This window comes from Brettanomyces nanus, chromosome 2 (genome assembly GCF_011074865.1).
Source record: "Brettanomyces nanus chromosome 2, complete sequence".
NCBI lineage: Eukaryota > Fungi > Ascomycota > Pichiomycetes > Pichiales > Pichiaceae > Brettanomyces > Brettanomyces nanus.
In genome coordinates this window covers 100496-113850 of record NC_052375.1, presented here as the reverse complement: position 1 = coordinate 113850, position 13355 = coordinate 100496, and the positions used below count along the sequence as shown (strand labels likewise).

Genomic DNA, 13355 nt, shown 5'->3' with positions numbered 1-13355 from the left:
TTTTATGATATAGCGTACTTAACTTCAGAAGTAGGACATGATATCGTCGTCTTCATGTGCTTTGGAGGCCTCTTTTTCTGCTCTTTTTTTACCCGCCAGTAATTCTCTTCTGGTATCCGGTCCTATCTCTTTGTGACCTCTCTGTCTTATCACTTCCATAAGAAAATCTCTTTGGTCATCCGTAATATCATTTTTATACCTTTGAGCAAAAGCCAAAAGCGCCTTATGCCACACCAACGGTAATTGTGGAGCCTCCCTAATTCTCCTTTGTTCTGAAAGGTCGACATTCTCATCTTCATCCAACATAATATTGTCCTTATTCTGGTCAGTAATGACTCTGAATTTCATGAAGTAAAAGACTAAGTCGTCAATAGTTTGGTACGGAAGCGCATATTTCTTCTCAATCAACACTCTAATAAACACGGCGGATTGAGGAGAAAACTCCTGTTCCAATAACCACGAAAGTGCCACAGAAGAGTGTTGAACTGGAATGGAACATTTTTTTAACACGGAGGCCACAATCATGGCCTCTCTGGCCGTGCATTGATCCTCGATCAAGGGGAAAAGGAATCCCTTAAAGAAGGCAGCAGGCTTGTAAAGACACTTTTTGAGAGACATGTATATGTGATAGTTTAACTTATGATCTTCGCTGTCCTCTATATCCTGCCTAAACCTTGGATAGAGAACCATAGTAACGAATTTCTGTGCTTTGTTGGAAGGAAGATTGGACACAAACAACTTGGTGGCCTCATACAACACATTAGGAGTCCACTTTTCCGGATTTGTAACGTACAAGATGTCTTCCCAATTTTTAATCGTCGGTAGAACCTTGAATAATTTAGGAAGCTTACCATGTCTCCACGCACTTAGACTCTCTCCCACCTTTTCATACGCTTCGATGACTCTTGGAGGAAGGAAAACTCGATCTTCTCTTTGTGAAAAACCCTGTGCATCATTTTCTGCCTCACCACTACCAGCCTCCTTTTCACGGATCTTCTCCATAATTTTATCTGCCAAATTGAAACTTCCTGCCATTCCTTCACCCTTGGATTGCGTTTCAGATCCCTTATTAAAGTAGGAATCAAATAATTTCATATCCTGTTCATCCACAAACTCTTCCTGCTCATATTCTTCTTCTTCTTCTTCTCCGTCTGTAATTTCATTATCTTCATTAACTTCTTCTTCATCCTCACTTTCCACAAAACGGAATCGAGGTTTGCTAACTGCTTCAACTATATTTTCTTCCTTTTCAACCTCCTCCTGTTGTTCTCTTGCCAACTGAAGAATCTTTCTGGATGATAATGCATCAAGTGTCACTTCTTTATCTTCCTCATTGGATACCACCGTCTTCCTCGTCTTTCCATTAATAGCCTTAAAAGTACCATCTGCTGTGGTAATTTCTCGATAAAGAGGTGAATGACGTGCTTTGTCACGAATCTCTTTTGTCGTGATTTTTCCCATATTCGTTTTGTTTCAAAAAGAGCAGCTGACTCAATTATAAGCCTGTAGATGGTGAATTAATTCAATACAAGAGTCCTTTAACAAGGTTCAAAGCCTGACAAAAATTTTCAGTCCTAAAAAAAAAAATAAAAAAAAAAAATTATGAAATTCTTCCGGGCGGTGCAGACGGAAAACATTTGATTCAAAAAAATCTCGGGGTCATTTGTTGATCTGTCCCACATCCCTCTTCATCTTCTTTAACAACTGTCGTTATGGTGGCTCTTTCGAGAAAGCGTAAGTTAGCATCGTATGCCAAGTCAAAGGCAGTTTCTGCAAAGCGGGCACGTCGATCACACTCATTGGAATGGTTGAGAGCTTCTAGAATGAAGGTGATCAACAAGATCCAATCGCCTGTCCATGTTCCTATGGATTTTTTTATATGGGGATCAGGTGCTATGTGTGAATTGGGTCTTGGGCCAGCAGCCAAGACAAAAGAGGTTAAAAGGCCGAGATTAAATCCGCTTCTCAAGAAGGATGAGGTGGGAATCGTCGACTTTGCCCCTGGAGGAATGCATACTTTGGCTTTAGACAAGGACAACCGTGTGTGGTCTTGGGGTAATAATGATATGGGTGTTTTGGGAAGAGACACGTCACATGCCAAGGAAGTTCTTAGAGATGCAGATGCTAGTGACGGCGATGATGAAGATGCAGATTTGAATGAGGCAGAGTCCACTCCTGGCCTTGTTGAGGGATTACCTAAGGAAGGTAAGATTATCCAGCTTATTGCGACGGATAATTTGTCCGCCGTTTTGCTTTCCAGCGGGGAGGTGTATGCGTGGGGTACTTTCCGTTGTAACGAAGGTGTTTTGGGATTTAGCAGAGATGTTAAAGTGCAGAAGACTCCTGTTAGGATTGAGAACTTTGACAATATCGTTCAATTGGCTGCTGGAAAAGACCATATATTGGCCCTAGACACCAAGGGTATTGTATATGCTTGGGGAAATGGTCAGCAATCTCAATTGGGACGAAAGATCATTGAAAGAACGAGGATGGCATCGCTTGAACCGCGTTCCTTTGGCTTGAAGAACGTGAAGTTCATCGGATCTGGTGAGTATCATTCATTTGCAATTACCTATGAAGGCAAGGTTTTTACTTGGGGTCTCAATCAGTTTGGACAGTGTGGTATTGCCACTAACATCGAGGATGGGTCTATTATTACTAGGCCAACAGAGATTCAAGAGCTTTCTGATAAGGACATTGTGTATATTACGGGTGGAGAGCACCATACTTTGGCCCTCTCGTCTTCTGGTGAGGTTTACGTATTTGGTAGATATGACATGAAGGAGATTGGTATCGCCAAGGATAAACTTCCTTTGGACGATTGCATCAAGGATGCCCGTGGGGCCGTTAGATGTCTTCCTGTTCCAACGAAATTGACCACTTTGCCGCCCATCAAGTCCGTTTCGGCAGGTCCACATCACTCGTTGGCTTTAACTAGAGACGGAATTGTGTTTGCCTGGGGATTTGCCGATACTTTTGCTGTCGGTCTTGGTATGTTAGACGAAGACGTTGACCGTCCTACTAGAATTAGTAATACTGCCACTAAAGATCATTCTATAGAACTTATTGGCTGTGGCGGTCAGTTCAGTGCCAGCGCAGGTAATAGATTGGACGAAAAGGACGTTGATGACAGAAAACAGAAAGTAGACTTGTTTGAAGAGTCTTGAACTGAGTTTATATAATGTACTTATATTTCTAGAGTAAAATAAAACAAAAGTTGAAACATTCAGTTATATTTGAGTTTCGTCTATTCTGACCAACATTCCATGGTCTCTCATATACCGCTTAACCTGTGTCACGGTGTATTCACCTCTGTGGAAAATTCCAGCACCCAAAGCGGCATCTGCCTTGGTGTTCTTGAACACGTCGACAAAATCTTGGGGGTTACCAGCTCCAGAAGACGCTATGACAGGAATTCTGACGGCAGATTTAATCTGGTTGATAAGCTCAAAGTCATAGCCAGAATTTGTGCCATCTTTATCGATACAATTTAGTAGGATTTCACCTGCACCAAGCTTTTCACAAGCCTGACAGAGCTCGTACGCACCAAGTTCGTGAACTTTTCGGCCACCTTGTGAAGTGACACGATAATAACAGTACTTCTCTCCATCAGGACCCGAGGTGGCAGTCGTAATCAAGTTATACTTGAAGTTTACTGGGTCTGCAACGTAGTATCTCTTTGGATCCACAGATATAACTACAGCCTGATTACCATATGCTCTGGAAATAGTCTCGATAGGCGTTTTACCGGTAGCATGTTCTCCGCTGGCAATGAATTCCTCGGCTGCCTTAACGGAATCACTACCTATAGAGACCTTGTCAGCACCTGCACGGAAATAAAGAGTGGCAATGTCTAAAGCGGAGACTTCCGTTCCATCCGAATCCAACACCGTTTTAATCCCTCCACCAACAGTCAGAGGTACAAAGCAAGTCTTGGCAGCCTGTCGTAGAACCTCAAGCATAGGCTGGTCCTTAATGGGAGAGTTACGGAAGGAGGTGATATTCAAAAACGTGACTTCATCTGCACCTTGGCGGTAGTACTTTTCAGCCAATTGCACCGGTTTACCGAGGCTTTTGACATCTCCACCGGCTCTCTTTTCCCTAACATCGTATTGGTCACCTTTAGTGACGACCAAATCAGCTTGGTCGTTAGTTCTGACATCCAAGCATGCAATGATACGACGAGTCAAGCCCGTAGGAGTAACTTCTATGGCTTTTGAGGAAGATTCTTGCATCTGAGATTGAGTTTCCGGTAGTGAAGTGACTTTTTGTTGCTGCAAAAATGCTTTGATGACGTTCAAACCGGCAGCACCAGACTTTTCAGGATGGAACTGAGTTGCAAAGATATTTCCCTTGGCTACAGCAGCTATGAATTTTTCATCAGCATATTTACTAATGGCCAAATCCCATCCTTGCGATGATAATTCGGCTATCTGGTCGTCATTAACTATGGCAGCGTAGGAATGAACGAAATAGAATCGAGCATCAGGCTTCATATCATAAAGGGTCTGTCTCTTTCCATTCAAAGCAGGCACCTCAAGACAATTCCAGCCAATTTGAGGAACGGACTTGTTAGAGTCGTTGAATTTCTTTAGCCTCAAATCAATAAATTTAAGGCCTCCAACGTCAGGACTCTCTTCAGAGCCCTTGAAAAGAGCCTGAAGGCCGACACAAATTCCCATTAGAGACTTTCCAGATTCCACATACTTGGTTAAAGGGTCAAAAAAGTCTCTGGAACGCAATTCCTTTACAAAATGACCGAAATTTCCCACTCCAGGAAGAATGAGTTTATCGGCTTTCTTCAGTGCAGGGTCAGAACCGTGCTTGATAAAACGAGTTTCGTAGCCGAGATATTCGACGGCATTTTGTAGTGAACGGAGATTACCGCTTTCCACGTCGATGATGTAAACGATAGGCATCAAATAGGATTAATCAGGGACGCTGAAGAGGAAACAGAAGCTTGACTCTGATTGTTAATGACTCAGAGTCAATTTTATTTCCTTCACTCGTGAAAAACAATTTCCTATTTGGGAAATACATCAAGGGACTTGTCAGACACTTAGTACTTTAATACATAATATAAATACCAAAAAACAACAGTAAATCTCGAATCGTATATCAGCCTAACCTAATTCTTGGCAACCTTGACTCTTCTGGCCTTGACAGCGTCAGACAACTGCTTTAGCATTTTCACCGTAGTTTCCCAAGACACACAGGCATCAGTGATGGAAACACCGTATTTGAGCTGCGATTTGTCTTCAGGAATCGATTGCTTACCTTCATTAATATTCGACTCAATCATGACACCAATAATTTTGCTCTCACCATTAGATATTTGTTCAGCAACAGAGGCACAAACCACGGGTTGGTTTCTGAAATCCTTTTGCGAGTTACCGTGAGAACAGTCCACCATCAACACTCTACCTTCCGGAAGCTTCGATTTGGCCACTGCAATCGACTTTGGGTCGTAATTAGGACCTTGCTTACCACCTCTAAGAATGACAAAGCAATCCTTATTACCGGTAGTTATAGTGATAGCTGCCAAACCAGTTTTAGTAACTCCCATGAAATGATGTGGGAAAGACGCAGCCTGAATAGCATCCATGGCGACGTCCAAAGAGCCATCAGTTCCATTTTTAAAACCAATAGGGAAAGATAAACCAGAGGCCAACTCTCTATGAAGCTGGGACTCGGTAGTCCTGGCACCAATGGCACCAAAAGAAAGGCAATCACTCAAGTATTGAGGAGAAGTTGTATCCAACATCTCAGAACCAATAGGAATACCAGTCTCATTGAGATTAACAAATAGTCGTCTGGAGATTCTTAAACCCTTGTTAATTTTGAAGGTTCCATCCATATCAGGATCATTAATCAACCCTTTCCAGCCAACCGTAGTTCTAGGTTTTTCTAAGTAAGATCTCATAATAATGCATAGTTCCCCACTCAATTGATCTGCCAACCCTTTTAATTTGTGAACATACTCCATGGCAGCTTTAGGATCATGAAGTGAGCAGGGGCCCACTATAATCAGTAGTCTGTCGTCCTTTCGGTTGATGATAGCCGAGGCCTCTTTTCTACCTTTAATCACAGTAAAGGCGGCATGCTTTGTTAGTGGGATTTCCTGGGTAAGTAATTCAGGAGGAATCAAAGGATCATAACCGACCACCCTTAAATCATCATATTCCTGAGGAATTGGTGTATTCATATGCCTTAAGTCCTTTTTTTTTTATAATGTTAGTATAAGCGAAATTGATTGTATCTCGGAATTATATGTGGGGTTCCGGAAGAACCTCTAAGATGATGCGAGATACTTACACTCATAGTAAAGAAGATGTAATATTTTCTTGGTATAAGAATGAATATGATCAGGAATGAAAAGAAGCAAAAAAAAATTGCAAAAGCTTGTATAAATTTATATCCATCACATTGAAAAATCAGTCAGAAAAGGCTTAAACAGGTAAAAGCCATGTCAGGAGAGAGATGAGGTAATTAATTCTTCGGCTTTGAGTCACAGAAATGGATCGACGGAAAATTTTTCTGCTGTTAAATTCATGCACGTGATTTATCCGGGGATTCAGTCCGACGACTCAAATCATGAAGCCGATCGACTGATAAGGAAAGATGCAACTGATATATGTTAATCTTCCATGTTCCGACTCTATCCGGATGAACAATCCTCTGTTCTTCTGTCCAAGACAAGGTCCCTTCGTTTGTTTCATTTCCAGATGATTCGTCACATTGTTGGAAGTGAAGATCGGGAAGATCTTCTTCCTCGTCCTGAATCTAAGTCTAAAGATATTGAACTGCAACCGTTTACCGAACAGACCAATGCTGCCGATCCTTCAGAAGAGATGAAAAGACCATCGAGTACATCGGATGTGGTTCATTTGATTCTTGATGGCCCGGATAATCCTTCGGATGAACCTCCGAGATTCCACAGTGAAATTCTTCAGAGACTCGAGGATATTCCGAGAAGATTATCCCTTGAAATCCCTTTCAAAGTAAGGGTATTAGTTATTTTGGGATATTACCTGTTTTGGCTTTTGATTTTACGATCGACATTGTCATCGTATCTTGGAAAGGTACCGTATTCGACAGATAAAGGTGGAGAAAAGACCAAAATACTGTCGTTGGCTTGTGGAGATGAAAAGCGGATCTGGAAAGGTCAAAACGATGCCTGTGGTCTTAATTCCAGAGATTGCAGCCCGAGAAGTTTAGATATACCTTCGGAATTGATAATAAGATGTCCGGCTTTGTGTGATATTGGCTCCATAACGTACGGTGCCAGAGAAGTTGGTGACCAAACTGTACGCTACGAGAACTTTTACGTTGGAGGAGGGTCTGACGACGGTGATGCTTATACCTTACCTTATCGAGCAGATTCTTTTCCTTGTGGAGCGGCCGTTCACGCGGGTGTTGTGTCTCCTATTTTTGGAGGATGTGCTAAATTGGAGTTTACGGGACCTCAGTTCCACTTTGACAGTGTTCAACCAGTTCATAGCTCTATGAGCAAGTCCACGAAATTTGATAGCTTTTTCCCGCAGTCTTTCAGGTTTGTGAAAGATTCATCAATATGTGTCCATTGTTACGATCCAAGAGTCTATGTGGCTCTTATAAATATTATTCTAGGACTTCCAGCAATGTATTTTTCCGTAGCCGGAGAAATGGCTTTTTGGACGGCATGTATTTCGGGATTTTGGACGGTAATTCTAAGCTTCGACCCTCCTTCCCCTATAGATCCGGAAGATTCTACCTCTGTTCCTAGTCTAGTGTCCATTGGATTTCAGAGACTGTTGCCTCTCTTCTTTTTGCTCATGGTGATTTGGAATACGGTTTGTCGAACCACTCTGACTAATCCTTCTTCTGCTATTTGCAGATCGCTTCTTTGGTATCCTCTTTTCTGGCTTGGCATGCTTAATAATGTTACTTTTGATCGATTGGCCGTCGATCGATTCACTCTAAAGGATATAGCAGCTATGCCTGGTTCTGTCACTACCACTATTCTTCTTCTTCTACTTATTCTGACTGGAACAGTTATTCAAGCTCATCAATTGTGGAAAGCGGGTAGACTACGAAATTACATTATTGGATATTGCACGTTGGGTTTATCAATCATTGGTTTATCACATATTCATGGTCTTCAGCTACGTATTCATCATTATATCATTGGCTTGGTCCTTATTCCAGGTACAAAGACCAGGGGTTACACAGCGTTTCTCTTCCAGGGACTACTTTTGGGACTCATCGTAAACGGTGTGGCTCGATGGGGATTTGCTTCCATTGAAGAAACCAACCTATCACTTCTAAGAGACGATTCTGCCGGTAGAGCAGAGCCACCGTCATTTTTAGGCTACACAAAAAAAAATAACAGTATTACTTGGACTGAAGTGGAATTTCCCACCACAAATAAGCAGACAGAGAAACACCCGGTACTATATTCGGTGTTAATTAACGACGTTGAGGTCTATAAAGGACCGGATGTCAGCATCAACATAGCCGAATTGACCAAGAATAACACGGAATTCGGAACTCTACTAACACAGGCTGTTGGATATCATGAAGAGGTTCAAGTGTATATAAGGATTGCGTCGTTGGGCCGGAAAGGAGATCAGAGAAGCGGGTACTGTGATGCAGAAACGATGGAAATTACCCAATCTCAGCTTAAGATTTCTCGTTGAACTCATAGTCTCCCCTTAGATTTACAATCATCTATCACCATCTTAATTAATTCGAATGCGACACTTCCTGCATAGGGAAGTCTGATTTTACCATCTGTAGGTCTTTTATAGACCAAATTTGCCACGTAGTCGATATCAAACCACTTGCAAACGTCTAATTCCTTGTCCAAATGAATATTGATTTCATTGTCGACTCCGGGATCTGTAGTACCAACACATCCAACCATAAGACAGCATGGGAAGGGCCAAGGCTGACTCTTAACGATCTGAATCTTCTCATGAAGCTTGAATCCTGTCTCCTCCCAGACTTCTCTTTCTACCGCACCCTCTATCGTTTCTCCAGGTTCCATGAATCCGGAGAAGCAAGAAAAGAACTTCTCATCTAGGTTTTTTCTCCGGGCATTATGACCCAAGAGGATCTTTGTGCTTGAACTATTCCTTAAGGCTATGATAACCACGGGATCTTGTCGAGGAAAGCACACATTATTTACGCTAGTCTTCCTTACTGGACACTTGAATACCTGATTCCCCCTAGAATCGGTTTCTTTGGCCTCGTTCGTACACTGAAGCTTGGAGCCGGCAAAGATCGGGATAACCCGACTTCCACAGCCAGGACAGTATTGGTTCCTATACAGCCAATCAAGATACATCTTTCCATATGAAAAGATCGATGAATCTATAAGGCTCAAGTTCATAATGTCATCTATATTAGCCAAATACTCGACATCTTTCAGTCGTCCTATAATATCATGACAAAGCTCCTCGTTGTCGGTGATATCCACGGCAAATAGTGGCACGCCAGAATGATTCTGGAACTGAAATACCTCTTTTGGATCGACCGACTCGTCTTTCAACGGAGAATCAGCCGATCCTGGCTCTTCGTCCAGTCCAAGAAACACAGCCGTGATCTTGGTCTTCAATCGGAGATCTGCTGAGTTGGCAGCATTCATTTGGGCCCACTGCTTCATTTTCTCGTGAACAAGCTCACTGCCATCTATGGGAAAGTAGACGATTCTAGGGTGATCGGGAGACTTGTGCGCAAGAATTTTGAAGCCATTTCTTAAAGGTTCCCGTAGATAGAAAACTAGTCGTGTTCCAGAATATTCAATTACGGATTTAATGAAATCGGCATTGGGCCGCAAGAAAGCAAATCTATTCAAAGATGTTTTGGCACCGAAATAAACACTAGACATAATGAGGGGGAAGGTAATAAAGGAGAGAAGAGAAGGGTAAGGTGGTGACTAAGTTGTTCAGTATGAAGATCCGATCCAGCTTAGTCAGCAGCGACGCGAAGCGAACAAGTCGATCTACGCCGAATGTTAAGTTCTGCCAGGTATATCTTATTTACTACTTAGTTAATTATACCCGGGACTAAACGAGCTGAGTGACATACAGACTGTTCGTTTAGTCGCTATGCGATCGCAATTGCATAGTGATGCTTATTTGAAAGTTGGTAGGGCAGGCGGATGATTTTAGCGAGCTTCTTATAGCCAGGCCGGATTAACATTTGATTGCTGAGGAGGAGAATCTTGGCGATTCTGCTGCTGTTGCTGCTGCTGTTGTTGTTGCTGCTGCTGATAATAGTACTGCTGTTGAGTCTGTGTTTGTTGCACTGGCTGTTCTAACTGTACTTGCTGTGTTGGCTGTGATTCTTGCGCCTGTTGTGTTTGCTGTGCCTGTTGTGCTTGCTGTGCCTGCTGTGCTTGAGCAATTTGATAATTCTGAATTCGATAACTTTGAGCAGTTGCACCAATTGCGGGATCAGGAACTGCTACAGCTGCATTCTGAGTTTGCTGTAGTAATGGTTTCACTGGAGACGTGGCAGCAAATCCTTCAGGCTGTCTGATATTCTTCTTGTCGTCATTGGCAGCAGTAGCTACAGCAGCTGTGTTGTCAGCATTATTATCAACAATCTTCTGTTGTTGCTGTTGCTGTTGCTGCTGCTGCTGATGCAGTTTGTACTTGAAAACCGTCCAGTCAAAGATATAATCGTAGACGTAGTGCTCACGAACAAACAAATCTCTGAAAAGACGACGAAGATACATGTAGTCTGGCTTATCCTCGAAACGGAGAGATCGAATGTAGTTCAAATAATGAGTAAACTCGACGGGCAAGCCTCTAGCAAGTACTTCTGCCGGAGTCGACATCTTCTTTTCCAAAATCCTATCATACTTCTGACGCTTCGTGGCAGCTTTAAGACCCTGCCAGGGTAAAGAACCTCTACAGAAATAGATAAGAACATATCCTAACGACTCCAAATCGTCTCTTCTGGACTGTTCAATGCCAAGATGTGTGTTGATGGAAGCATACCGAGCTGTTCCAGTTAAATTCTTGTTCTCTCGATATGGAATATGCACGTAGGTACGAGGATCTCTGTATTTCTTGGCCAACCCAAAATCAATCACATTGACTTGAGATCCCTTCTTACCTATTCCCATAAGGAAGTTATCAGGCTTAATATCCCTGTGAATGAACGATCTGGCATGAATGAATTCGATCCGGCAAAGTAGTTGGTCCGCAAGCAAGAGTACCGTCTTGTAGGAGAACTTTCGATTGCAATAATTAAACAAGTCTTCTAAAGAGGGACCCAATAGGTCAATCACCATGGCATTGTAGTCACATTCGGTTCCAAACCATCTCACAAACGGAATCCCCACTCCACCACATAGTGCCTTGTAAACCTTTGCCTCATACTCCAATTGAGGATGCTTGGCTCTTATATTCTCTAACTTAATGGCCACCTCCTCTCCAGAGATAATGTTCGTTCCGAAATAGATGTCTCCAAACGATCCCGATCCGATTTTCCGTCCGATCCGGTATTTTCTTCCCACTCTTAAATCCATATTTCAACTGGTGTTGACCTCTACTTTCAAATGGATCACTGCCAAAAAAAAAAAAGGTGCAACTAGCTGAGATACAAGAAAGAGACACTTTAACGCCACTACTAATAAAAAAAAAAAAGTCAACCTCGAAAACTTCATACTTCGGATTCGAAATTCGCGGAGAGGCACAAGTAGTTACTGCGGGTGTAGGGATGTAAAAAAATTATATACACGATCTGTACACGATCTGTACAGCAGTCAGCTAGCTATTTCACCTTCTTGGTCTTCAACTGTATCTGTTCTCCGTTCATATAAATACCCTTACCCTTGTATGGTTCAGGTGGATGCATGTTCTTCAACCTTCCAGCAAACTGGTTCAACTTCTGCTTATCGCATCCTTCCAAGACTAGTAAGGTGGTGGTCGGAGTAGAGCATTTGATGCCTTTTGGAATGGGTAGCCCCTGCATATCGCACTTTCCGATCTTCATCTTCACCCATTCTGCTTCATTATCATCCTTTTCAAGCATAACTCTGTAACCGGTACCTTTGAATCGTAAGACAGACATGTGACCTTCTGCCACACCAATCACACCATTGTTAATCAATGCTCTCATTGTTCCCCATAGAGACCTCTGAATCTTGATCTCTGGTTTCTGTACGTGCACGTTAATTCGGCCTTCGTTCTGATCGATTTTCAGAAATTCTGGAATTTCCAAATCTACCACTCCATTGGGTCCTTTAATTGTAAGAAGACGACTCAATCTGATTGATTCTTTACCCTTTGAGATCACTCTTGGGATCAAAAAGTCGTTCATTTCCAGTTTCACGTCTTCCGGAAGAAACACGGGACTCGATCCAATATGTGATCTGGCCGAGATCGTTGACGAGAATCCTCGAATAAGAAGATGACTTCTCTGTGTACCTCTAATACGGGAAAGCATGGTAACAGCTGAAGAACGTTGAACAAAGAAAGAGTGAGGAAGGAAGGCCTTGTCTGTTAACGATTTTTGTTTTTGCTTGATGATTACGTCAGCGGAAATTTTTCAGGAATTTTTCAAATAAAAAAAAAGACATCAAAGTTTCCAGGACTTGAGTTGAGGTCACCACTACATTGGTCTACCAAAATCAGCAAGAAATGCCCCGTCAACTCAAATACCACGAGCAAAAGCTCTTGAAGAAAGTTAACTTTCTAGAATGGAAGCAGGATCACGGCCATAGAGATGCTATGGTTATGAGAACATATCATATAGAGAACAGAGAGGATTATCATAAGTATAATCGAGTTTGTGGTGATATAAGGAAGTTGGCCAGAAAGCTAGCGTTACTATCACCACGAGATCCATTTAGAATAAAGCATGAGCAGCTTTTATTGGACAAATTATACAGAATGGGGGTTTTATCTACTGCTTCCAAGATCAGTGACCTCGAAAATAAGGTTACAGTGAGTGCATTTTGTAGAAGAAGAATTGCCGTTGTCATGTGCAGACTTAAAATGGCAGAAGCAGTGTCGGATGCTGTCAAATTCGTGGAACAGGGTCATGTTAGAGTGGGTCCTGACCTTATAACGGATTCTGCCTACTTAGTCACCAGAAATATGGAGGATTATCTTACGTGGGTTGACAGCAGTAAGATCAAGCATAATGTCTTGAAGTATAAGAATAAGTTAGATGATTATAGTTTAGTTTAGTTTAGTTTAGAATTAATATCTGAGTTTTAAGTGATTTGCCGAATCGCGCGCTTCGTTGCTTATTGGCCATACCTTTGTTGCTTCCTCAGCTCCCTTAACATGCTTTTTTCCCAAATATTTGCATGTCTAGTCACAGTCAGCTGCACTTTGGCAGCTACAGTTCCTAAA

General features: G+C 42.2%; 9 protein-coding genes across 9 annotated transcripts; 3 read left to right on the top strand and 6 right to left on the bottom strand.

Annotated features, from left to right (window-relative positions):
* Positions 1-24: 24 nt before the first annotated feature.
* Positions 25-1461, bottom strand: FOA43_002007 (uncharacterized protein; the record flags this gene model as incomplete). Its single annotated transcript, XM_038922312.1, has 1 exon — positions 25-1461. The coding sequence occupies one exon, from the start codon at positions 1459-1461 to the stop codon at positions 25-27; it is 1437 nt and encodes a 478-aa protein (XP_038778240.1).
* Positions 1462-1712: 251 nt separating this feature from the next.
* FOA43_002006 (uncharacterized protein) lies at positions 1713-3167 on the top strand (the record flags this gene model as incomplete). The annotated part of the gene is made up of 1 exon (XM_038922311.1): positions 1713-3167. The coding sequence occupies one exon, from the start codon at positions 1713-1715 to the stop codon at positions 3165-3167; it is 1455 nt and encodes a 484-aa protein (XP_038778239.1).
* Positions 3168-3230: 63 nt separating this feature from the next.
* Positions 3231-4919, bottom strand: HIS7 (Histidine biosynthesis bifunctional protein hisB; the record flags this gene model as incomplete). The annotated part of the gene is made up of 1 exon (XM_038922310.1): positions 3231-4919. One exon carries the CDS (start codon positions 4917-4919, stop codon positions 3231-3233), a length of 1689 nt encoding a protein of 562 aa, XP_038778238.1.
* Positions 4920-5128: 209 nt separating this feature from the next.
* Positions 5129-6321, bottom strand: ARO4 (3-deoxy-7-phosphoheptulonate synthase; the record flags this gene model as incomplete). Its single annotated transcript, XM_038922309.1, has 2 exons — positions 5129-6217; positions 6316-6321. 2 exons carry the CDS (start codon positions 6319-6321, stop codon positions 5129-5131), a joined length of 1095 nt encoding a protein of 364 aa, XP_038778237.1.
* Positions 6322-6725: 404 nt separating this feature from the next.
* Positions 6726-8678, top strand: FOA43_002003 (uncharacterized protein; the record flags this gene model as incomplete). Its single annotated transcript, XM_038922308.1, has 2 exons — positions 6726-7552; positions 7877-8678. The coding sequence occupies 2 exons, from the start codon at positions 6726-6728 to the stop codon at positions 8676-8678; spliced, it is 1629 nt and encodes a 542-aa protein (XP_038778236.1).
* A 2-nt stretch (positions 8679-8680) lies between these two features.
* Positions 8681-9871, bottom strand: FOA43_002002 (uncharacterized protein; the record flags this gene model as incomplete). Its single annotated transcript, XM_038922307.1, has 1 exon — positions 8681-9871. One exon carries the CDS (start codon positions 9869-9871, stop codon positions 8681-8683), a length of 1191 nt encoding a protein of 396 aa, XP_038778235.1.
* Positions 9872-10162: 291 nt separating this feature from the next.
* HHP1 (casein kinase I) lies at positions 10163-11521 on the bottom strand (the record flags this gene model as incomplete). Its single annotated transcript, XM_038922306.1, has 1 exon — positions 10163-11521. The coding sequence occupies one exon, from the start codon at positions 11519-11521 to the stop codon at positions 10163-10165; it is 1359 nt and encodes a 452-aa protein (XP_038778234.1).
* A 245-nt stretch (positions 11522-11766) lies between these two features.
* On the bottom strand, positions 11767-12441 carry FOA43_002000 (uncharacterized protein; the record flags this gene model as incomplete). The annotated part of the gene is made up of 1 exon (XM_038922305.1): positions 11767-12441. One exon carries the CDS (start codon positions 12439-12441, stop codon positions 11767-11769), a length of 675 nt encoding a protein of 224 aa, XP_038778233.1.
* A 194-nt stretch (positions 12442-12635) lies between these two features.
* On the top strand, positions 12636-13187 carry IMP3 (Small subunit (SSU) processome component; the record flags this gene model as incomplete). Its single annotated transcript, XM_038922304.1, has 1 exon — positions 12636-13187. The coding sequence occupies one exon, from the start codon at positions 12636-12638 to the stop codon at positions 13185-13187; it is 552 nt and encodes a 183-aa protein (XP_038778232.1).
* Between the last annotated feature and the right edge of the window lie 168 nt (positions 13188-13355).